At 41.2% G+C, this 25,721-nt stretch overlaps 1 protein-coding gene across 3 annotated transcripts; it reads left to right on the forward strand.

Annotated features, from left to right (window-relative positions):
• Nucleotides 1-1,387: 1,387 nt before the first annotated feature.
• rgs19 (regulator of G protein signaling 19) lies at nucleotides 1,388-24,612 on the forward strand. Of its 3 annotated transcripts, XM_034536994.1 has the most exons (6): nucleotides 7,882-8,096; nucleotides 14,252-14,308; nucleotides 16,940-17,112; nucleotides 18,765-18,845; nucleotides 19,082-19,316; nucleotides 21,839-24,612. In XM_034536994.1, exons 3-6 carry the CDS (start codon nucleotides 16,982-16,984, stop codon nucleotides 22,025-22,027), a joined length of 636 nt encoding a protein of 211 aa, XP_034392885.1. In that variant the 5' UTR covers nucleotides 7,882-8,096; nucleotides 14,252-14,308; nucleotides 16,940-16,981; the 3' UTR covers nucleotides 22,028-24,612. The 3 variants fall into 3 exon arrangements, with proteins under 3 accessions (XP_034392883.1, XP_034392885.1, XP_034392884.1); XM_034536992.1 differs by lacking the exons at nucleotides 7,882-8,096; nucleotides 14,252-14,308 and adding an exon at nucleotides 1,388-1,488; XM_034536993.1 differs by lacking the exon at nucleotides 14,252-14,308 and having other exon boundaries at nucleotides 7,885-8,096.
• The last annotated feature ends 1,109 nt before the right edge of the window (nucleotides 24,613-25,721 follow it).

Below are 25,721 nucleotides of genomic sequence, written 5' to 3' on the forward strand. Positions count from 1 at the left end.
AGAAAGCACTGCACAGGACATTCAACAAGTGGCAGGTTTAGTCTATCCCATGGAAACAGCAAGGGCAGCCACATGTTCTACGCTGTATAGCTTTTTAGCATCATTAATGCCTACTATAGAAAAACTAACATGCAAAACATTCACAATTTGTCCCACTATGTTGTGTTGATTCATTGTGTTGTTGTATTAATGAGATTCACGATACATCAAGGTCTTTCTAAATGTTTCCATGTCACCTACACAACAGGCAGCTGACATGCTTTCTTCAGCGGGAATGCATTTGATAAGACGTCACACCCCGTTCACATATCAGAGGAGATTTGTGCCACCAGATATGATTCAGAATTGTATAACCGGTCAAAGGTTAACCTCTGATAACATACAGTGGTGGAGACTAAAGCAAACTACGGTCGACTGAAAAGAAAGAAAATGCATCCAATGTTTAAAGTCCTGTTTCTTTAAACTTCAATATCCTGATCATCAGTATTGCAGGCAGCAGACTGGTTACAGCGCTCCGAGTATGCCTGTATCAATGATTTAAGAGAGATATACCTTTGGAAATGAATGATTGAGGACAGATTGTGTGTGCCAATATAAAGCAGGAAGTGCACATTTACAATACCAGAATTATAGTATGACTTTTATTCTATTCTCAAATCTCTTTTTAGATCATTTGTCCACATCCCCTTAATCATCATTCTCTTTCTCTCTGCTTGGTGCATGGCGCCCCCTCCTGTTGCTCTTGGTCTGCTCATATCATCTGAAGCAGTCACTCACAAAAACACACAAAAGGTTTCCTGAATGTAGAAAACTCAACAAATGACCCATTTAAACAAACAAAATGGTAAACCCCAAAATACTCATGTTAAGTAAACTAACCACATCTTTTATTACGCATCCAAGTATGTACAAAAGTAAAGGTAAGTAAAGTAAACTCGTGGTAAAATAGTGCATGAAGTATTACTTTAAACGATCATTTATGATTCACAATAACTTGTACAATAAATACAAGTGTATATATAGCCTACCTACAGTATATCAAGTTATTATAGAGAACTCGCAGATCTCCTGCTGTTTAGATGGCCGTGAATAAGCGCATGCGCTGTGTCGCCTCTGTCCGCCTGGACGGTGATCTCTCTCCCGCCCTCTTACACACACGCACACGCACACACACACACGCACACACACTTTCTGTCTCTCTCTAGCACTCTCTCTCTCTCTCTGGGAAAAACCCGAGCAGGAGGAGAGCAGCAGAAGGGGGAGGAGGCGAACTCCTTATTCTTCCGATACAGCGGCGGCAGGATATTTAGAAAAATAAGAAAAAAGAAATCCACGCACCAAGCCCTCCACCCCCCCCACCACCACCACCACCACCCCCCTTCCCCCCCACGGTGCGGAGCTGCAGAGCAAGAAAAAAAAAAAAAAACACGGATGTGCCTCCGAAAGAGCAGCGGATACCGCCCTCCGGACCTTATTAATGCCAAGATTGTGAGTATCTGATCGGCTGCAGAAACGAGGTCGAACACGGGCAGGGGAGGAGGGGAGGGGAGGGGAGGAGGGCTGCTGGTTCCCGGTTCCCATTTAATTTCCCCTTCCCCTCGTCTCCCGGCGGCGGCGGGGCTTTTCCTCGCTCAGTGTTGAGGAGAAGGTCGGTCTCGGTGATTCCTTACCTCCCTCCTTGCCATACCTCCTTGATTCCTTCTCGCAAGAACGGGAAGCAGACGAGGCAATCTTTTTTTTTGGGTGTGGGGGGGGGAGGGAGAGGAGAAGAAGGAGTCGATTATTTGAGACGGGTTTCTTAATGACACGAGCGGAGGCGTTTCATTCGCCGTCTTTAGCCGTTCTTCTTTTTTCCTCGAGCATAAGACGAGTTAAACACAAAGCTCGTTAGTAGAAAACTGAGGATGCATTTAAAAAAAGAAGGGTCTTCCGACTTTATTTAAGTTTTCTTCCTCTTTTTTTTAAATGTCTTTCTTTCAGTTCATGTCCTGTAAGTAAGTTAGTAAAGAGCCCGACAGCCTGTTAGCTGCACGTCTCAGCTGTTGATAACCGAGGAACCTGGTTCACAGGAGACCGGGTTCAGTTGCAACACAGGTCAGCCATGACGAACCGGCCTGTAGGACTGCGTCTCATCAAACTTCATTCATTGGAATTCAATCTTGTTTCCTTTTCCACTTTGATTTACTTTGGTCCATGACTAATTTTTTTCTGTCAACCCATGAGCAAGTTGTCTTTACTGTGCTTTCATTTGAGAATACAGTCGCAATGTACATTTACACATTATAGAAGCTATCTCAACTGCTGTTTTTTTTAATAGTTATTTCTGTTTGGTATCATTCTTGTCTGGCCCAATGGAGACTGCAGGGTTAAGGAGTTGTGGTGTCAGTTGTGATGCAGGTTCAGGGGCTGCTGTAAATGCACTTGGCTGGATTGAACGGCACCGCCTTGTGCTGGGCTCCAACCTCAACAACATGCAAAGGATCCTGGTTCTGTTGGTTGTTGGATTGATTTGACTTTAAGGGGTCGTGTCCACCAAAAGCGTTTTTTTTTTTTACTGAGGCCAGCATTTTATTTTGTTATCATTATTTGCAATGGGATGCATATTTACTATATCAAATAGCCTGCCACAAACATAAACAAATGTGTTGGGTTATGAGTATCCTGTGGTATTTCTGCGGCTCCTGAATAGATTATGGATGGACTTATTGTGTATGTATGCTATTGTTTTCACTGGACTTCTGGACCAAACAAATGTCCTAGCTGTGGGATAATAAAGTTGATCTGAACAAAACAATGGTTAGTTACTCTCTGAGGTGTTTCCTCACCCTACAATATCTCATTAGTCACACATGATCAGGTCCGTTCTCTGCACCTTCGGGCTTCATCAAGAACAACTAGGGCAGAACCCAAATATTTGGTTAGTTTTTGCTGTATTTCGTTTTCAATTTCGGTATTTAATTTTCTTTAACTCCTGGAAATTACAAACATGCCAAAACACACCAAACCTTTTGAAATAGGCATCTTACTCAATATCAAATGAAGATACAGACAACATTACTGTAGACTAACAGACTCCTTAGAAAATGAATGCCTTTAATGAATCCAAAAGATACGAGTTGCGGCCCTATGCCATCCATCTCAGGTGAGAACGGAGGAACGTCTGGCTGAGTCCTTCCCCAGAGCCCTCGCCGCCATAGCTAATGTCGGAGCATAAAGTAACCCATCGGGGGCTCGGGCTCAAAGGACGGTCTGGAAAGGCTGCATTAATGCACAGGCTTGCAGCTGGCCACTGCTGGAGAAACAGTGTGTAAAGAGCGGAGATAGCACAGTCAAAACGCAGCTGTTTAGGGGGTGAGGGCCCAGCAAACAAGACTTTGAGGTACGTCAACACTTGCAGTCACAGAGAGATGAGGAGAGGAGACACTGAGCGCAGACAGTGCCTCCAATCGTAAAAACAGCACCCATGGACTCCGCGTGACACATTCAGTTAGAAAATAAACGTGGGGAGGAAGCCTCTGAGTGTAAAGGAAATGCACTGCTTTAATGACACAAGTCTGTGCTGCCCACTAACCCGAGAAGTTAAAGCACTCCGGTCAAGGTGGTCCCGCAGGCGCGCTGCAGGTCCGAGCTTCGAATGTCCGCTGTTTGCTACCGAAGCTCTGGAGGCCAAAAAGATGGTAATTGGGACGGGCCAAGCAACCAGATGCAACCAAAGTGTCTCAGCTAAAACAAAAAAACACTTTTTGCTTGACGCGTTCCCTAATGCCTCAATTTTCTCCATTCAAAAGAGTTGTATGCAAAACTCACTGGATGCATCCCATAATGTTGCATCATATGACACTGTAGAACGTAGCACATTTTATAAACTCAATATCATTATATTCAGAACAGCGAGTTCCCATTGGATGTGATGAGCCTGTTGCTTTAACAGAATGAGGAAATCTATAGTGCTGCTTTTATTCACAATCCAATATACATTTTTGTATTTGAACATCAGCTGACATTTGAGACAGTTAAGACACAGAAGTCACTGTGAGACTCCTTTACCTTTCCCACAGTGTCTTTGTGGTTTGTGAGTTCATAGTGACCTTGCTGTACTTGATGGTATGTTTATGTATAAACTGACACTATGAAGTTCCTACATGCTACTCCTACAGCAGGCCAGTAGTAGTCTTGTTGTATACATTATCTTGTATATCGCAACCGTAGTATGAAGAATGACTTCAATATTCCCATTGTGACTTATGACTCTTATCCATCCATATCATATATAAGGTGTCGCCTCTGGTTTGCGCTTTTGGATGGAGACACAGAAAGACAGAAAAGAGTGTGTTGTGTTCATGTATAGTTCACTTCACTTAGTAGTAAATGTCTTTTCATGAATCGTACTGGACAACTTTGGATGAAAGTATTGCACAGGAAGGTGTGTGGCAGACTTTTTTTAAAGCAAAAGTCTTTGCTGCCGGCTATCAAACCTCTTAAATCCTTGTGTTTTCCTTGTCGACATCACCATGTCAACTGGATCAACAGTAACGGCGCTCAATAAAAGAAATCTCTGGCTAATTTGGGGGTCCCAACCCTGAGATTAAGAAACACACCACCTCTCAGATACTGACTTGTACCCGGTCAGGAGTCTGGAGTTTTTGTCATTCTTTTGTTGCCAGTTGGCACACACTTCCTCTTCCTGCGTCGTTCTTCATTTTGTCTGTTGCTTACTTCCTCTTCCTGCGTCGTTCTTCATTTTGTCTGTTGCTTACTTCCTCTTCCTGCGTCGTTCTTCATTTTGTCTGTTGCTTACTTCCTCTTTTTTGTTTTAGTTGTTTTTTTAAGTTGGCTTCTCTTCCTTCGTCTCTCTCTCTCACTTTTTCTGTCTCACCCCATTCAATTAGTCTCTGATTGTTTGTTTGTTTGTTTCTTTATTTACACCTCTAGTGTGTGTGTGTGTGTGTGTGTGTGTGTGTGTGTGTGTGTGTGTGTGTGGGTGGGTGTGTGCGCGCGTCTTCTTCATCTCCATCTTGTGCCACGAGTGACTGGTGGTTACTCCTTTTAGCTGTTTCAATTCGATAAAAAATCGGAATAGTCGGAGAGTTTTCTCAGCTCATCGAGGACCATATCGTTCCTCTAATAATGTGAAATCACTCTACACAAAGTCACCAACATTGGAGTAAGAAGTGATATGCTATTCCTGAGGCTGTAGTCCTTTTGAAAACAGGCTGAGAATAATTTAATTTCTTTCTTTTTAAATCTCGAGCTCAAACTAACCATTACTTTCATTATTTGTTTGTCTGCTAATTAGCTTCTCTGAACCATTTGGCCTAGAACATGTCCATCAGCATATTCAGAAGCCCAATGTGATCACATAGTTTTGTCCATTCCAACCTGTCACTAGTTAATGTCTGCCACTCAGATTTATATTTTCATATCGTCCAGTTGTTACTCAAAATTTTAAAGTTTAAAAAATAATAGAACCAAAGTTAAAGTTAGATAAATAAACATTGATAAAAAAGTGTGAACAATTGTTCACTAGGTAAAATATAAGAGCTCAGTCTTACTTTGTTTACAATAATCAGAATGTGTGTATATTTGCAACAGAAACAGTTTGATTCTTTAAAGTCTTGTTTGACTTAAACAACCTCAAGCTAAATTTGAAAGTTGACAGCTAAGACTCATTGAGTGACTTTTAAAACGTAGTTTTTGATTCATTGAAATAGTTGTTAGCTGAAGCCAATTATTCAAGATGTTTAGCCCTGTGTTGGTTCAGTTGTTTCATGTGTTTTAGTCAAGGAGGCACAGATGCAACTTCTCCTGTCCCGATATGAAACCCAATTTATCTGCCAATGCTGAGGAGTGATCCAATATCAGTGCTTTCTCTTTCCCAAATCTGTATCCCTCACTTGGACTCATTGTTGCATAACATGAAGCTAGGGCCGAGAAAATGAGCAGGCAGCCAAAAGTGAGTTCATGAATTTCAAACAAAGAACTTCATAATGACATTGACATAGAGTCCTGGCTGGTCCCCTTAATGAAGTCTGTATCAGCACTCGAGCGATCTGGTGGATTGTCACCTAACAGGGAGGCACCTGATTTACTGTTAATATTAGCCTAATCATTCGCCTAACAGACTTTTATTGTGTGAATGCAACGCACGTCATCTTTGATGGGAATAGCAGTGACCTAGCAAGACTTTCTGTCGCTCTTTATTAAATCATCTTGTTAGGACATCCTCAGGATGTTTGCATAAGAGACATTCATGGAAACACATACTGGTTCACTTTTTCTCTCATTGAGCTTTTGAAATTAAAACTTGGTTCATATTTGTGAAACTGTGATGGATTGAGGATCCACCGTTAAGTGATCCCTTAAGGTACACGCACACTCACTATGGCTTCTTTTCTCTTTTTCTTGTGTGTGTGTGTGTGTTTGTTTATGTGTGCGTTCTATTGCCTGTGTTCATCATTCATGCTTTTGTGGTTAATTAAATGTATTTTTGGTGCATTTTGTGAGTGGCAAATGCCATGCCTTGTGTAAATTGGGTTTTTGGTTCATGACCGCATGTTCTTGTGATGCATTTGTTTTGGGCTTGTTTGTGCCTCGATGTGGCATATTCACATGTACTTGCATGTCCATTTGTGCGCGTGCGTATGTGTGTGTATTTATAAAGGAGAGGTCAGAGGCAGAAGACATGACATGCATGTGTCCGGCCTGCTAACATCGCTAACGACTAGCACACTAACCGACAGCCCGCCCTCGCGACATGACGGACATACTGGTAAACCAACTGCATCTCTTCCTCCCTTTGTCTCCCAGATTATTTTACTTGCTTGTCCTCTCTTTGTTCATCTCTTTAAGTCTCAATACAATTCTTTGTTTCCGTGTCTGGCAAATGTTTTTGTAACCAAAACATCTATCTTCTTGCAAATGAACAGTCTAATGGCGATAATAGAGTGTTCTCCTCTTGAGTTTTTCCTTTACCGATAGTGATACTCACCCTAAAAATGCTTAATTGAGTAACGGCGAGTCTATGCACTGATCCGATATCACAATATATCAACAGGAACAAAAAAACAACGACACATATCACTCGCTACCCGATCCGTATCTATTACTCCGTTGGTACTGCACAGACACATAACCTAAGGTATATGCCACCTTTTTGATATAAAAACCATTATATTATATATTATATTTCTTGTTCATATACATATCAATGTATCATTCAACATCAAGGTTAATTATGACACAGCATCAAATTTAAATCTGCAACAGATCTTTTTTTGCCCATCTATATGTTTTTTTCCACTGTTCCTAAACCAAGGTATAAAAGGTCCCGTGACTTCTGCGTACCGTTCCATTAGTAGCTTTAGGTATTACCGTCTTTCAAATTTGGCTTCCCAAATTATGATAACCAGATCCCCTTCCCAAAAGTATGTGGACAGGGATGTCTACTTTTGGGCATGCAATGTACTCTTTCAAGGGAAAAGCAGGACGACAGCAAAGCTTTCCTGAACAGTCCTGCAAACAGCTGGCCTCTTTTCTTGTTCCTTCCTTTCAAAGAATAACGGCTAAAGACACATTCCTATCTCCTGCACTTTATGCCTGGGGCATTTATGCAGCTTTAGGGATACATAGTCAGATTTGTAAAATGCGGTGTTCTTGTCAAAGAGAGACGGTGACAAGTCCAGACGGGACTCCAGGGGTGTCCAAGGTTAGAGGGAGAAGGAATGTAAATGTTGGGTTTTAGCAGCATTTCTTCCCTTTCAGCCATCTTGGCATGAATGGGCCCATGCAGTCATGACGGGTTGGGTTGTTGTGTGTGGGTGTGCGAGTGTAGACACCAGGTCTGATTCATCAAGTTTCAGAAAGAAACCAAGAAGCCCTGTGTGTCACAATACCTCCGACTGTTTCCTGCCGCTCTCTCTCTCTTTTCCTGTTGCATTGGACTGGCTTTCGTCTCTCTTCCTCCTTCACTGGAGTGAATGCGTGTTGATTGATGGAAACACTGAGCTATTAGCAAAAGAGAAAATAGAAAGAAGAACCTGTTAGTTCTTTCATTCAGTCATCTATCCTTGATCCGCCATTGAATCGACTCGTCCCTGGTGAGCTTTGCTGCTGTATGGTGTCTGTGTGCTGCCAGGTTAATGTGCCAGTTATTGAACAGGGTTTGGTTATTTTGTACATTCTTAAAAGTCATGACTTTGTAGCTCAACAGATGGAGCAAGGCAGTGCCGGCGTTAGCGGTTTGATTCCCACTCTGGCTGCCCATGCACATAAGTGTCTACCAAAGTGGATGTATGTGGTTTAACGACGCCTCTGTGGGTTGTTGAGAACATTCTCTGTTGTCTCTTTGATGAAACTCTTTCAACATCCCGTTAGATAATCTTGAAAATGCACAGTCATCAGTCTTTAAACAAGACTGTTTGTCTCAGTTCCTGAAAAGGGGACATCTTGGGGATTTGCAGTTTTGCATTTCTTTTGGCTGATAAAGATAAATAACCTGCATATTTTCCAAATCAGAAAGTTTCACACGTTTCAGGCTTTGGCGTTCTTTAGTTCATTGTTTTATTGTTTATCTTGATGCCTTGGCAACTGCTTCATAAAAAAAAAAAATGAAGCTGGAATTCAATTGTTTACACTTACAGTACAACTAGGAAATAATACAATAACAATGTCACTATTCAATTAAACACACTAATCATTTTTTAAATCTGTTATTTTCAGTATGCAATGAAACTTGACATGCGGATCAGCAGGGATGTTTGGATGCTCAAACATCTGAGATTGACGAGTCAAATTTGGCAGCTCAGTCACATGATTGTTTTAATGTTTATTTTTTACTTTTAATAAGGCTGCAGCTGATAATTACATTAATTCGAAAACTTTCCACTATTTCTTTTTTTAAACCTAAAGTGATTGCATTAAGTTTCTTGTACAATCAACAAGCTAAACAAAGAAAGTGTGTTAAATATTTCGTAAAATGTATCTGAAAAGTAGCTTCACTAGTAAAGTTGTCAAATAAATAGTAGAATAAATAAATAAAATAAAGTTAAAAGTACAATATCTCCCAACGAGGTGTAGTGGAAAATGTACATGGAAGTAATCAAGTAAAGTAAAAATACCTCTACTACTAAAGTACCCTGAGTTGTACTTTGTTACATTCCACCACTGCTAGAGCAAGAGCTCAACATTGTATACAAGAGCACTTAGTTCTCCATTGCTTTAACCTCTCGTTTGAAGGATTCACCCAAAAGACAAAAGAGATGGACTTTTGTTTTGGTTTCTGAGATGTGTGCTTCCACCCCCATGACAATGGAGGTGAGCCACTGAAAATGGCATAATTTTGTCACATTAACTGTCTTTGAATGTTTCGTTTTGCTCATCTTGGACATTGACATTGATTTTCATGACACGTTAACATCAACTTGTTTGGTTAAGCGAGATCCGTTTGAAATGGGCGTGCATAGCTCCTGTGATAAAAGTAACGTGTGTGTGTGGATTGCAGTGTGTTTGTGTATTGTAACTTTGAATGCACATGTGAGCAGTTGTAGCTTGATTGTGTGTATCCAGTCAGTGTTTAGCCAGGCATGTCCATAGAAGGTGAGGACAGGAGATGATGTTTGGAGCTGTCGGTGCAGCCCTCCTTGAATCTGTCTCCACAGAGCGCTGTTAGGCTGGATTTATAGACCCACTTACAGTGTGTGTGTGTTTGTTGTCAGTAGCGGTAGAAGTGTGAAAGCAAACGTGTGTGTGTGTGTGATTTTCAAAGAAAGTAAATGAGAGACAGATCAAGAGCAAGAGGAGAGGAGCACACTGTAGTGGGTGTGTTTGTGTGTGTGTGTGAGACAGTGCGTGTGTGCTTTAGCACTGTTTAACATGTCATGGCTTGGCAAAGCTCCTCTCCTCCATACAAAAATGTCTGTCTTCCTGCAGCAGATCTGGGTTAAGACATCAAGACCTCGAGGAAACACCATTGGAAAGAAATGCTGGGAATTAGTATAAGAAACCTTTTAGAAAGATGTATGCACTTCTTTTTGTGGACAGCCATACACACTCTGATTGCCCATAGGTCTCTATGAAGCTGTAATCCTAGAGGTCACAACAGGTCATTTTATACAGTTATTTCAAGTGAGGTCATTCTAGTGCTGAAAATAAGATATTGCAAAGGTGATGGACTTTCAGACAACATAGTAGGTCTTGGTGTCAACAGAGTGAAGCGACCTACGTGTGTTGATATGTTGAAATTGAGATTGAAATCCGAACTGAATCAGGTGATTAAATCCACCATGATTTGTTAAACATAGATGTGAATATTTGCCTTCTGCCCATTTCTTTTTTAATTCAATATCTTCGGGGGTAAACTGTAGACCTTCGGGCTGGGGCTTGTTTTAGTTTCACCTTTAAATCTTAGGGAGATTTAATCTAAATGAATAAGTTCCAGGCCGACTTGAAGGCTCCTTTAGTGAGGATGGTTGTCTCCTCACCTAAAATTCCACAAAATCAGTGTTGCATGAGTCAAGAAAAATGATTAGTCAGTGTGTACTAAAGAAAAGATCTTCATCCATAATTCAGTGTTTGGTAGGAGGGGATTGAGATACCGTTTCTGTCCTGAACGTTTGACAGAATTCTGACAGGATTGCGCTCGTTTCAGAGCACCAGGTGTTACAGTTTAAAGAGTGAGCGAGTTAACTTGTGACTTTCAGCTCAATAGGACCGTGGTTGCTCATACTAATTTATGTAACAGATTGCCGTAGATAATAAACACGTATTTACATGTATTTATAATTTATTGAAGCCTTGTAAGAAGACACCTACATGTTCTGTTTGTGGTTTTTTTAACAGCCGCTGTCACTTTGAGCAACCATACGCTTTCAGCTGAGAGTCACCAGTTAACACGGTCACTCCTTATGCCGAAAGACCGGCAGCGTCTATGGCTGCAAGCTATGAAACTGATCAAAAAAGCTTGTGTTTGCAGCAACCGTTTAAAAAAGAAATAAACTCAAACCTCCGAGTTGATATCCCGGTATTTGACAACCAAAGACGTAGTCGGAAGCATCTCGTGACGTTCTAGTGCTCGTAATTTAGTGGAAGAACTTCTGCAGGAGAAGAATGCCAAAGGAGCTGTCATATTATATTCGCCTCTGTTATGGATATAAAGTAACTAAAAAAGGCCCATGTGATGCTATTAGTCATTTCTTTTAAAGTGATAGTGTCGACAAAAATGCTTTGTAAAATACTTAAATAAAGATCATTTGAACCCTATACTATACAATTGGGAGAGAAAAAAAATATTTAGCACTTTATCACTTAAATGTGTGAATAACATTGTTTTCCAAGACACTATATCATATAATTTAATTCTCAAACATAGCTTAACCATGTCATGTGATATGTCCCTTCAGTACACAGGAATTCTGCTGGGCCCACAACCCAGATCATATCCAGGGATTCTCATTATAGACTAACACAGACTCGCCCTAATGTAGCACAAGTATGCAGAATAAATAAATACAAAAAAAACAGTTTTCAGTTTTTAAAAATGTATTTTAGAGGATTGAAAACATGTGGCGCGTCCCCTCCTTTCCTCACCAGTGCGTCCGGTGTCCTCAATGACACCGTTAGAGTGAACTCTGCACTCAGTATTCAGCAAAAAATATGCTATAGTTAACAAAAGTTAAAAGTTATAGTTAACTCTTATATTTTAGCATTCTATAATGTAAAACATTAATCACAGACAAGCGGCAGCAGTAAACAAAAAAGAAAAGGTCACCTGCGTGTTGCGCGTGTCTAAAATACAGACGGCCTTATTTACATTGTCTGTAGATGGCGCGGATTGCCATATTCTGATGCTCCTCCCACAGGCAGTAGTCTGGCCAGGGAGGGTCGTTAGCTGATTAGACTCACCTGGGGCTTCAGGCTCTGAAAACAGGGCCGTGTGGTCAATCCCTCTCACACCCTTCCTGCAGCACCTTTAAACACTGCAACATGTCACACATCCATGCACTGCTTTCAATACTCCGAGGTTTATCTGAGTTAACCTTAGTTTCATAGATTGTGTTTGTTTCATGTTTAACTTGTATTGGCTTTCCCTTTTTGTCACATTCCTTGTGCCAGTTTGTGACAATATTTACATCTGTAAGTCAAACTGCTGCTGCTCTCTGTTTATCTGAAACGCTCACATTTTGTGCTGAGCGTCCATTCAATTCACAGCAACCAGTTAATTAGATGTTCGTGTTTTACTGTACCATCACTCCCATGGCAATTTGTCCAGAGATTGTTAGAAATGTCTTGCTCTGAACGATGTGTTGGACAGACCAGTTTCATTAACAATACAATAGTTTCAGTCATACATCTCTCTTTCATTTCATCTTTCTTCCTCTCGATCTATCACAGTGACCCCCAACACTGTGTCACACAAACGCACACACAAACTCACAGAGGGCCGTTGGCGATCAGGTGGTGAGATTACGGAGCAGTAATCGCTCAGATTAATACTTAAAATGAATGTTTAATTACTTAAACCCTGCTGTCAGGTGCAGATGTGTGTGTGTGTGTGTGTGTGTGTGTGTGTGTGTGTGTGTGTGTGTGTGTGTGTGTATTTGAGTGTGTGTTGGTAGACACGCGTACATTACACAAATGGCCGGCAGTGCCTCTCTCTGAATTTAAATGTCATCTTGCTTTACTGGCATGGTGTGTGTGTGAGTCCATCTGTGCTGCCAGAGCATACAGAGACCCACATCGGTGCAAAAGAGGAGATCTCCCCCAGCTGACCTGTACATGTTTGATGGACATGCCCAGAACTGTGCATTTATCCTTATACAGTATACATTTGCTAGTTTTTTTGTCTTTTTTAATACATTCATGTTAGCAGAGATTCGAAATGAGATTTTAACATTGTGTTAGTAAGGTCATCAAACATGAAGCATCAAGCTATTAAGAACTTGGACCACCAAGGCGAAGATGACACATTGTTTAAATGTGACTCCAATCAACTGATCCTGATTGCTTTCACAAAGGCAAAACTCAAAGGGTCCAGATATAGTAAACAAAAGTCATGTTGTTTAACTATTGTTCATACACTTTCTCACACTGACTGTGCGAATGAAGCAACGTTGACACGTTCTACTCATTTAGCAGCTGGCTAGCTCGTTAGCCACTGTGCTTTTCATGGGACACTTCATGGGCACAATTATTGCCAAAAAGTATAATCACGTTTACTTTGATAATTTATCACAGATTATTCCTTGATTTTAGTGATAAACCATTAGTATGCACTGTAACGTACAAATTAGTACTGTTGTGCTACATTCCTGCTAATGTAGAAATGCGACAAAAGAAGACTGGCTCTCATTCACGGTGCATTTCCTTGAAACCAAATCAAATTGTACCAAAACCCTTTGATCTCAAATAAAATCAACAGAGCACTGCTTTCACTTTCACGTTGTGCTACATTTCTACATATTAACACATCTTTGCATCAAAATGAGACTTCCAATAAGGTCTTCTTTATCTGAATTCAGTGCATTTTGACCGTCCCGGTTGTACATAATGGGGCTGTATGTGTAAAATACAGTATGCTGTTCTACTCTGAACTGCAGCCGCAGCATTCTGGAACGTTTTTACACAACAGCGCCCCAAAAGTGATCGATCATGTTCATTTAATTGTGGAAATCCAAAATCGTAATCTTGATTAGTTGTGTTTGTGTGTGTGTGTGTGTGTGTGTGTGGGGGGGGGGGGGGGGGTTATCTGCATTCTAATGTCATCTAATTTAATCAGATTAACACTGTTAAACACACACACACACACACACACACACACACACTGAAATTCACGTGGAGCAAGAGGAAGTGAGACATGCTCAAAAGGAACTGTTCACATAGCATCTTTCTTACTTCATGTCCTTTTCTCAGTAGTCTCTTTCTTTTCTTTTCCTTTGTTCTTGCTTTCTTCTTTCTAAACTAAACTAGTTATGAACTTTCTCATGTTCAGTCATTACCTCTGGAAAAAACATGAATTTAAGCACGCACACACTTTTTGAACAGACTTGCCTTTTCACACACACACACACACACACACACACACACACACACAGGCAGAAACGTGATCGCTCTGCGTTATAAAAGATGTGGCGGTGATAAGAAGAGAGGAAGGGAGTGTTCCTGTCTTTGCTCTGACAGTGCAGGCACTGTGACACCAGCACTAGTGTGGGTGTGTTTCTAAATGTGTGTGATGTATTTTGTGTGTGTTTTTCATCAGTGAGCACACCCTGTTAGCAGCACCACAGCTGCCTGCCTTTCTCAAACACACTAACAGGTAAAACGAATACCAGTTAACTTAATATCTTTAAGTCGGATTTCTTTTCTTTTTGCAATGTTATGGGATAACAACTATACAGCCTGAAGACCCTTTTTCTCCCCACATCTGTAACTTTTTTCTCCATGGGGTAAAAGAGCTGGTGTGTCAGCCTGGCTGCCGAGGTGCTCCCCGGTGGCCAACCACAGTACTGCAGGTCAAACAGTTTTTTCCCTAGAAACCGCCATCATAAAAGAAACATGTCTAAAATTGTTGAAAGGATACTTCGAACTGAAACTCAAACTTTTCCCAAGCCTAGAAAAAATGCCCCCGTATGAGTGAGAAACTTTCATTAGAATAAATGGGGAGCAGCTTGAAGAATGGTCATCGGGTCCTGATTGGTCCTGTTTTTGTCTGTCACTACTTGTTCATTGCTCCAGCCAGCAATCGATAAGTCAGTGAGCATGTTGCAGGTTACTGCTCTCATTCACTAATCCACTGTATTACCGGCAACACCATTCTACCACATTCACCCGCTCAGAGAGTTGGCATCAAACGCACACACACACACACACACACACACACAGACACACAGATCAGCTGCCCACTTCTGTCCCTGTGCTGGCAGACACACACACACACAAACACCCAGAGAGTCGACAGCTGGAGGCTAATGTTAGCTGAGCTGTAGTTTCATAATTTTAGAGAAATTTAAAAATAACAAAAGCACCCGATCTGATGATGATGATAGCATCTAGATGCAATTATCTACACACACACACACACATACACACACACACACTGTGTGTATTGGCTTACTTTTCTTTTACGTCTGAATGCAACTTTTATGTTTGCGTATGGATGTCATTTGTGTGCCTTTTCATTCTGCATATCTATACTTGCTGTCTGTTTGTGCATGTGTGTGTATGAGCACATGATGTACACTGTGTGCTGGAGAGTGTGCATATGGCTGTGTTTCTTAACTCGTTCTGGCCCATTTGTCCCAAGAATGGTGTCACATTCTTTGGACTGGAGAATGGAGGGAGCCTTAAGTAGTGTCTATACAAAGGAACTGTATTTTAACATGTTTGTTATAAATAAAGCTTGTTGTCCTTAGTCTAAAACCAGAAGTTGAGAAGCCTGTGTTTGTGTGATCTTCTTTGTGTATTTGTGTGTGTGTGTGTGTGTGTGATCTTCTTTGTGTGTGTGTGTGTGTGTGTGTGTGTGTGTGTGTGTGTGTGATCTTCTTTGTGTATGTGTGTGTGTGTGTGTGTGTGCGTGTGTGTGTGTGTGTGTGCGTGTGTGTGTGTGTGTGTGTGTGTGTGTGTGTGTGTGTGTGTGTGATCACAGCTCAATCACATGATGCATCACATTGCCCGCTCTGTCTCCGTACCCGCTTTCTTTCACTTCCTCTATTCCTCATGGTGTCTCTCTCTTCCTCCATACCTTCTCTACATGTGTACATATCTTGTTTCTCTCTTTCTCTGTCCCTCATGTACTCTAAAATCTATAATCTTGCCGTCCTTTTAACATCTCTCACCCCTTTTTTATTTATCTCTGTATCTCCCTCTGCTGATCCATACCATGGATGTATTCCTCCTCGTCTCGCTGTCTCACATCAGATAACCGTTGTCTTTTTTCTTCTTCAATTCCCGCCTGTGCCCATCTCACTCTCTGTTTGAAAAAAAAGAGTGTGTTTTGTTCAACTTAATCTAAACCAGCAGGTTTATGTAAAGGCAGTGCTCATGCCTTCAAGTCACTGAAATGTGCTCATGCATTTAACTGACAAAACTCTCTTTCTTTTTCTGTTCTCTCTCTTCCACCTTCATTTACAATGTAATTATTACTACATTAGGATGTCTGTCACAGAGACAATAGTGTGCTAAAGACTGTCTGGCAGAATAGAGACTAATGTAATAAAAAAAAAAACATGGATTCTGTTATTATTTGACTTAAAATCCTTCATAATCATCAATCATCTCTTAAGGCAAACATGCTATGTGTAGCATTTGAAAACACTGACACACACACACGCACACATCTGCACACACTGGGCCACCTCATGATTACTGTAAACAAAGATGATAATTTTTAGTCCATGTTTAGCTTCTGTCTAACATGAGTGGTTTTGTTAGAGCTCAAGTTTCTCCATATTCAGACGTATCGCTATATGTTGGAACATCAGAAACTTGAAGTATTCCCATTTATTGCTACTTCATTCTACTTCCCTACAAGTAGAAGAAGTGTATGACAAACATTGTTTACTTTGCTTGAATCTATATGTACTAGTTACTTTTCATTTTAAGATCCTACATAGAAATACATATGACAAAAGAATAGTTAGAAGAACAAAGACATCGTAAAAATGTATTGGTGGACACAAGCGGTCCCTTTTGAAAACCTAGTTGTACTGCAGCAAGGCGTGACCGTCTACCCTGCGTAGTCCGGGTTTTCCCGTGCCTCCAGCAGGGTGGTGCAGACACTGCTGCCGGATATGGAGCTATTCACCTCCACCGTGACCTGCTACAACAATAATTAACACTAGTTAATTAATACAGGATTTGTTTGTATTTTTTACATTGTGATATTGGTTCTTCCACCACTCTAAATGACAGTTTAGAATAAACACCATCTCTCTCTGTGTTTCTGCAGTACACAGGTCCAATCCCGGCCGAGCGAGGGGGCGAGCTGGCCATGGGGGGAGGTCGCAGCGAGACCTCGGCACTGAGCGGGACGGGAGGGGGGCGGGGCATGACCACTACACAGAGTTCCCAACGGCCCAACGCCTGCTGCTTCTGCTGGTGCTGCTGCTGCAGCTGCTCATGGTAGGAGGCAAGAACACACACACACACACACTGCATTTATACGGACAAATACACACACACCTGGCACACACATGTGAAGCCTCTTTCGTACGCAAATACTCACTCAAGTACTATTGTCCCGCAGGGCTTTACTGAATGATGTGTTTTACTTTCCTTTATTGAGGCTTTTGAATGAAGCTTTACATATCTGTAATGATATTTGTATCACATCATCACCTTTTTAAAAAAAAAATTAGCGGCAAACAATATCCTCAATTTGAATAAGGTAATTAATCGGATTAAATTAGTTACTTAATTGTAGCAGTGCCTAATCCAGTGCCGGCGGCTTGAATCTGAAGGTGAAAACAACGCAAACGGTGTAACCATCACAACAGTGCTGACGGAGCTAACTGAGGGGGATATGGAAGGAGGCTGCTACACTTGACCAATATGAATTATATCCAGTACAGCAAACATTATAGTACATGTGATGACTGTTAGCTTGGATGTTGTGAGTAGAACAAACTACAACGTCTTATGCAATCCCTGTCATGGCAGACCACACCCATTTATTTATAGGCTTGTTTTAATCTGAGTGGACAGGAAGTAGCATGGGTCGTTGTGGAGTTGGTGTGATGTGTTTTTCTTTTTTGTAGTTGTACATTCTTCCTGATCTTTTTATTATGAATAATACTGTATCAATATTATATATTGTAATAATATTATAGATAACGCATCAACCTGAAACTAAACCTGTGTCGTATCTATCACACATTCAAAGAGCTGATGAGGCCTTTTAGTATTGGGTGGGCTACTTTGAAATGATAATAATATTAAGCTGACTTCACGAAAGCTTTACCTCTGCTATGAAATAAGCTTGTACGAGACTATTGATAAGAATCACAATATGTTGATAGTCATTCCAAAAGAAAAACTAGGACTGAGCAATGCATCACTTTAATTATATTCGTATGTCATCAGTCTTGTGTTTGAACTGCATTAGATGCTGCAAACAATGGCCTCTTAGTATATTTTCAGCCACTGAAGCATCGACACAACCTTCAATTCTTTGAGGAGGTGCAGGTCAGCTGTGGTGGGGCCTTCGGTATGTGTGTGCTGTACAGAGAGGGAGAGGACATTTACTTTTGGTACATATTGTCTTCTGATACAAAATAAGTTTTGAACTTATTCACCTTTGACCATCCGTGGCCTCCACCAGACCTGAGACCAGTCTGTTTTGAACTCCAGAGCCATTTGTTTGTTGTCATCCCAGTGTGGCTGCATGCACACACGCCAACACGCACAGGAAGTCATCGGACAGAACTGTTCACCATGAAACATACACCGAGTCTCCAGACATTAGTCAGACAGGAGCTGCACAGTGATGAGGTCCTTCTAGTTCCCACAGGGGAGCTCATTATTTATAGCTGTCTTTCTCTCTCTTTGCGTTACACACACACACACACACACTGAAGGTGTTGACACCTGTAGCTGCTGCGTTACCCTGCTGTTAGCATAGCGTTGGTTAGTGTTGTCATTAAATGGGTTAGTAGCAGCGTTGTAGGTGATTGTACATGTGTTTATAGTTCTGAGAGCAATGACTTCTGCCAGCTGTGGTTACGTGTGTGTGTTTCCTGCCGGAGAGCTTTTTATCATATCAGTCTCACTGTCAGGAATGAAGAGGAGCAGCGGAGGAGGAGGAAGAGAATATCACAGGACACCAAGATGGAAACCATACCAAACTGTGAAGCCTGGTGAGTCTGCAGCACTACCACACAATCATTTTGTTTGGTTTAAAGTTTGTTGAAACATTTTGTAGATCAGGTCATGGCACCAAACAACAATGATGCAATGCTGAGCGAGATCGTACTTCTGCACCATTTCTCATGTTTTAATCCGCGAGCCGTGTTCAGGGCGTGAGCTTCGGACCACAGCCGCCATTAAATAACAAATTAACAAATGAAGCATCTTCCCACTCATGGTTCTTCAGCACCAGACCCTCAGCTGAGGAGATCCGTCTGTGGTCTCAGTCTTTCGACAAGCTGATGAGGAACCCTGCGGGTCGAAATGTTTTTCGGGAGTTCCTGCGGACGGAGTACAGTGAGGAGAACATGCTGTTCTGGCTGGCCTGCGAAGACCTCAAACAGGAAATCAACAAGAGCGCCATTGAGGAGAAAGCACACTCCATCTACGAGGACTACATTTCCGTACTGTCGCCAAAAGAGGTAGGAGGGTTACACGCCTCCATTTCTCACAAAACGGTTTGCAGGACCATCCTGCTGGTTTAGCCAGTTCCAGCTGCTCGGACAGCTTCCTTCAAAGTGAAGCTTCTTAGCGTAGATTTGATTTGTTTTCATGACGGAGCTCACGAAGACCTTTCTATCTCTAGAATGAATCAAGAGAAAGAAGGGGGTCCACGGACAGTTTCAGTCTGTAAAGGTATAAAGATCGAAGGTTTGTGTCATTGTTTAAGTGAATCACTTCAGGATGATCGGGCAACTCTGCTCGTTGTCGGGTCTTTTATTCATGGAACAACGTTTGTTTCCTCATCTGTCTGTCAATCTGTCCAACGTTTTTATTCACAGCATCACGACTATTCATAAAATGGTCTCTATTGATTTATATGGACCACAGAGCTGATGATTTCCAGTAGATCCATCATCGGGCAAGAATGGGAAATAGAATTTGGGGTCGGCTGTAGCTCATGGGGATGAGTGGTCGTCCCGTAACCACAAGGTACCCGGTTCGATCCCCTCTCTCCCCATAGTTCATGTCGAAGTGTCCTTGAGCAAGACACTGAACCCCCAGTTGCTCCCCAGTTGCTCCACTGCATCCCACTGCTCCTTAATAACTAAGGATGGGTCAAATGCAGAGAAGAATTTATCCACAGGGATCATTAAAGGATATATTATTATTATTATTATTATTATTATTAGATTGACACCATGCTATGAAACTGAGCATGTCTCTGATGAATCCTTTGGTTTTTTTATGCCTCTTTGGCCTTTTTCTTTTGGCAGTTTGTCCCAACGCCTCAAGGGAACTTCTACATATTTGGCAAAAAGTCCACTTGACCTCAAGAATTAACTTATCAGAATTTGGTGGTAAAATGTCACTGTGACCTCACAAAACATGGCTTTTTTTTGGGATAAAAATATCCCCGTCCTTCCTGTCTTGTAATGCCACCTGTACCCTGAGAGGCGATAGTGAGTCCCCGTCCAGTCTGACCTCAGTCCAACATAAAGTGGAGCTGACCTAAGGGCTTGTCAATCACGTTGAAGATGCAGGGTCCGTGTACAATGTTGATAGTTTGTTATTGGATGAAATCCAAAGTGGCAGAAAAGGGAAAACAACCCACTCCAATATTTTCCCCTTTCTGCCACTTTGGATTTTGTCCAATAAGAAAACTGTCAAGGCGTACACGGTCCGGACCATACGGCCGCAAGTCTGGTTAGTGGTACAAACTCACAGATGACTAACGTGAACTACAGGCTGACGCCTATGAAGCAGTGTTATTTTTACCAGCTCTGAGTTTTAGCAGTTCATTGTTTTATAACTGACAACTGTAAATCAAGATGTATGGACCCAGTTTAGAGGTGAAATGCTGACCCCTAATTATTTGGAGTGTGTGGCTACATGTTATACACTGCACCTTTTTTTTACATTGAGTTTTGTTTCATGCTGCACATTTAGTGTTTTTCATTCGTCAGCTGTTATGCACACAGTCTTCACACCAACAAACACCTCCAGAAATGTGAGCCCTGCTGATTAACCAAGTGATTATTGCTGGTGATGAACTCAGACATACTGTAGTACAAACACACACAATGAATGTGTTGTTGCTGGTGAGAAATGGGGAAAGCATTGTCGGCTCTACTGCTATTTTTAACTGACTGACTCTCTGTGTGTGTGGTTGCTTTATTTAGTTGGAGCGCTGTAGGCATTGCTTGTCAGGCTGCATCACACGTGTGCGTGTGTGTGTGTGTGTGTGTGTGTGTGTGTGAGTGTGTGTGTGTGTGTGTGTGTGTGTGTGTGTGTGTGTTTATTTATGTAAAGTTATCTGCATGTGTGTTAGTATTTGTGTACAGTGTGTTTATAGGAAGCTATAAATTGCTGCTCTCATCTACTTCTGGCAGTAGAGGCTTTTTATAGACACACACACACACACACAAACACACACACACACACACACACACACACACACACACACACACACACACACACACACACACACAGACAGACAGAGAGAGAGTTTTGCAGAGAAGATGCATGCCAGGCTGTGTGCATGTCTGACCTTGGTAGGATGCCTCTCTCTTTGTGTGTGTATGTGTGTCTTTCCTTAATAAGAGCGGAGGGAACACATATAGGAGACAGCTTGCTCGTCGTGCTATAAATATCTGCTGGTGCTGTGTCTGTGGGGCCCTTGTGAGTGAGTGTGTGTCCCACTGCTGATAACGGTATGTGTTCAGGCCTCTATGGAAGATAATAAACATAACTACAGCGCACAAAACAACTTCAGACTTTAATCAGCCAGCGAGTCCACGTCTGAGAGTTCAGACACATTTAGAGGTGCAGTATGAGTTTTAAGTACAGAATCCTGATTTGCCCTTTTTAAAAAGCCCTCTCGCCACCTATGAATGTCCAAACTAGAAACTGTGAAACAATGAGTATCAACAGGAAATACATTGGCATGTTCTTTAATGTGTTGTCTTCTCTCTTCATTAAACTGAATGTGATGTCCCTCCAGGTGAGTCTGGATGCCCGGGTTCGAGAAGTGATCAACAGGAAGATGCAAGACCCAACAACTCAGTCGTTTGAAGACGCTCAGCTACAGATCTACACGTTGATGCACAGGGACTCCTACCCACGATTCCTCTCCTCCAGCATCTACAAGTCGCTCCTTCACGGCGGCTCGCGTACCTCTTCTGAATCCTAGTCCCTCACCTCCTTCACACACACACCCCCCCCCCCCCCCTTCTGATCCTGCAAATACAGGATTGATGCCAGACCATTTCATTGCTACTCGAGCACAACACTTTCCAAAAATTATCAGATAACTCCTCGACTCCTCAGATCACTTCTGAGAATCTCTAATCTCTCTGATTACTAATGATACTTTTTATTTTTCTTCTCCATATCCTCAACTGTTAGTATTGTTGCCAAGACGTCCTTTCCTCCTCTCAGCTTCAGTCTCCAGTTGACTCCTCTCTTCTTTATTAGTTTGGTCTCACTTCCATTCTTTTTCACTATTACAACTCTTCAGCATAAGAATATGGCAAAAATATTTGCCAGGTAATAGTTGCAATTTATTATTTGTTGTTTTTACTTTTTATTTTTATTTTATTTATTTTTTGTCAGAATGGAAAAGTCTGTCTGACTGTAGGCCGATTTTGTTTTTAAATAAACTCCCTAACAAACAAACATTTTGGATTAGTTTGAAAGGGTCAAACTTCTATCTTTTCTGGACCTTTCAACCTCATCTCATCTTCCTCAGTGGATGAAGTAAGCACAGCCTGAAAGATCTGAACAAACACTGTCTGGAAGGATGTGGTCCAAAGGTCTGGAAAAAGCCAAGTGGCCTGACAAATATTGGATTTTTGGCTCTGATAATGATATTTAACGCTTGGAATTTAAAGGATTTAGGCTTCCATCATTTCCTCTCGGCTGCTGAACACTTCAATCCTCCTATCCTTTAAACCAATTTCCTACCTTAGAACCTCTCCTTCTCCCTCGTCACCTCACCTTTTTCCCGTTTTTCATCTCAACAACTCCGAAACAGAGAACGAAGCTATCTGGATGTTGAAGTATGGGATATTATTTACTTGGGAGATTTTAATGCATTTCAAATGGCAGAAGTATACACCTGTGCAACGGATTCTTATTAGATTTTTGCTAATTTGCCCCTCAAATGTTCATTGAAGAGCCAATTAAAAGGTGGCTGTCCCTGACATCCGCCCACCTCGTCACCTTGTTTTTCATGCTACAGTTCTCTACTTTGAGAGTAATGGAAAGGAAAAAGATGGATGCTGTCACATTTCTTCTCTTTCTCTCTCTTTTCTCTCTTTCAACTGGAAAACACAGGCCGCTCCCTCCATCTCCTACTACGAACCACAGTTTCATTTTTAGATTTTTGTTCTTATTCACTCATTTGCTGGATCAATTATTTCACTCCTGTGATAAACGGACAAATGGATGGAAGTCACTTCCTTCCGACTACTGATTTACAAACAGACAAGACGTCTATTTTTTAAGAGAAAACTATATGGAACACTTTAATTCTGTTGATTACTCTTGGTTTTGTTTATTTGGTTTATCCTAGTCTCTCCCCTTCCTGAATTCTTTTGCAAGAGACTGTACTGACCCCCACCCGACCCGACACCAGACACCACTGGTGCAATAAACACTGGAGTTTGAAACACACAAACACTTGCACACATTTACAACATTTGTGTTACTATACAATTGGTTCATTAATTTTTTTAATAATTGATAAGCTGATTGGCTTTTTCTTATTCTATATTATTTTAGATTCAATATATCTTTTTGATTTGTTTCCGATTGACGGGGGGGGAACAAAGTACAAAATTGAAAACTGCAGTTTTATTGGTCAGGAAGGACCAAAGAAGATTAAATGGTCTCAGATCAAGTTTTAATACTAAAAATCATAGTTGTCCTAATAAGTATAGTAATACAAATCTACACACACACACACACACACACACACACACACACACACACACACACACACACACACCAGGGTGGCCTACCTGGGCACTGTTGCTGCTGACCTCTGCCTCTCACCTTTGACCTCACCACTGTCTGTCACCCACTCAGACGCCTGCTCCTGATTGGCTGCAGGAGGTTGTTGGGCTGAACTGTGGTTGGTCAATTCAGGAAGGGGGGTGGAAGAAAATCCCAGGTGCAAAAAATATATATATAGATATATTAATGAAAAACAATTTATAAAAATGATATATAGGAAAAAAAGATGTTATGTGAGATGGGATGCTTACACCCAGTGCTTTGTGGGAAATGTAGTTTAAAAAAACATGTTTGTAGTCACTCAGAATGCATTCATCTTAGTATTGTTGTTATTTATTTTATATTTTGTTAAACTGTGATTTTAATTGTATATATATATATATAAACAGAAACCCTTGAACATCCAATGAGAAGCAGCTTTGTTTGTTCAGTGTTTGTGAGTAAGTGAATTTAGTTCACCACAACAGTATGCGTCTTGTCAGTAATCGTTTCTTTGCTGGGAGTCAAGCCCTCATCTTGCCACCTTTTCTTCTTTGAGATGATAAATGATTCATACAATATGTTGAGGGTTGAGAATGTATTTTTCCCAGATCAGCATGAAGAATATTTATGATGTTTTCCGACTGGTCTTATTTTTACAGCCTGATCGATACTGGATTTTTGATTTGGGAGCCTAGAAGATCTGATTAAAGATATATCAGCGGATATTCTTTTTGTATTTTTGTTTTAAACGTGCAGTAAAAGCAAAACATAAACAATCTTGAGGCGCATCCTTTTTGAAGAGACGAGGGTTTTCAGAAGTGAAAATGCAGTTTGACATGATGGTTTGAACTGAAAGTGAACATGAACTGAGCAGAAACAGACACTGCTGTTGACTCTGTGTTGACACTCCCAACACTCAGTTCCTAAAGGAAACCAACACACACACACAACTTGTGAACCAGTCGATTTGTTGTGTATGGGCGTCTGGTCTTTTTCCACAGTAACTTGATGTGTTTGTGTTTGGCAGTAATTCTCTAACACACACACACACACACACACACACACACACACGCGCACACACACACACATCAATGTTTTTTTTCCCAGCATTCCACTCTAGTTTTCTGTTGAAGAACACTGATACTCGTCACTTTAAGAGCTGTGCGTTCTCATCAACGTGCAGATTCATTTTTCTTTCTCTACTGTGAACTTTAGTATTTTGTTACTATAATATGCAACAATTATGGCTGTGTATTGGTAAGAATCTGGCGACGTGATATGAACAGGGGTTACGATTCAATTTATTGCGATAGTCCCAGTTGTTTTAGTTTGAGTTTAGTTGCTTGTTAAAAGCAGTTGCTGCCATTTAACTCAGTTTAACCTGAAGAATTGTTTGACCCAATGCACAGCAGGTCAGCTGAATGTGCAACAATGCAAAGTCAACATAAAACATAAAGTCCCAAATAAATCATTCAGAATGAAAGAATATTTACTTCTTTTTTTATGCTTTTCAACAGCTTATACATTTAACAAGCATTTACTAAAATGACAAGTCCTTGTTTTTATCCTATAAAGAGCCAATTACACCGCTCTGTCCAGGACATTGGAAATAACGACCGGCCAAAGGGTTGGAACATTGTTTTACGCCAGTGTTTGCCAACATTAGTTAGTTTAATACATTTTAGCTCAGCGAGCAACCGTGACTACTTTCGGTCGACTAACATCGTCACCAACGTAGTTGCTGAGATCTGAGAACACGGTGATGTTACTAATTCAGAGACTGAGTTCTGCAACCTGGAGAGTACAAAGTCAAAGGGCAACAACGGTGGAAACGTGAGTGAGTTGGAGAGGAGGGCCGCTGTTGTCATCTTGTAAAGAGTGTTGAC

This window comes from Cyclopterus lumpus, chromosome 7 (genome assembly GCF_009769545.1).
Source record: "Cyclopterus lumpus isolate fCycLum1 chromosome 7, fCycLum1.pri, whole genome shotgun sequence".
In the NCBI taxonomy this organism is placed as follows: domain Eukaryota; kingdom Metazoa; phylum Chordata; class Actinopteri; order Perciformes; family Cyclopteridae; genus Cyclopterus; species Cyclopterus lumpus.

What these genes read in the sequence shown, in the direction of transcription:
- rgs19 (XM_034536992.1), top strand. Translation starts at nt 1,432, where the DNA reads ATGTGCCTCCGAAAGAGCAGCGGATACCGCCCTCCGGACCTTATTAAT. An exon ending in ACCTTATTAATGCCAAGATT is followed by an intron (nt 1,489 to 16,939) that starts GTGAGTATCTGA and finishes GTGTTTCTGCAG; the next exon opens with TACACAGGTCCAATCCCGGC. An exon ending in ATACCAAACTGTGAAGCCTG is followed by an intron (nt 18,846 to 19,081) that starts GTGAGTCTGCAG and finishes ATGGTTCTTCAG; the next exon opens with CACCAGACCCTCAGCTGAGG.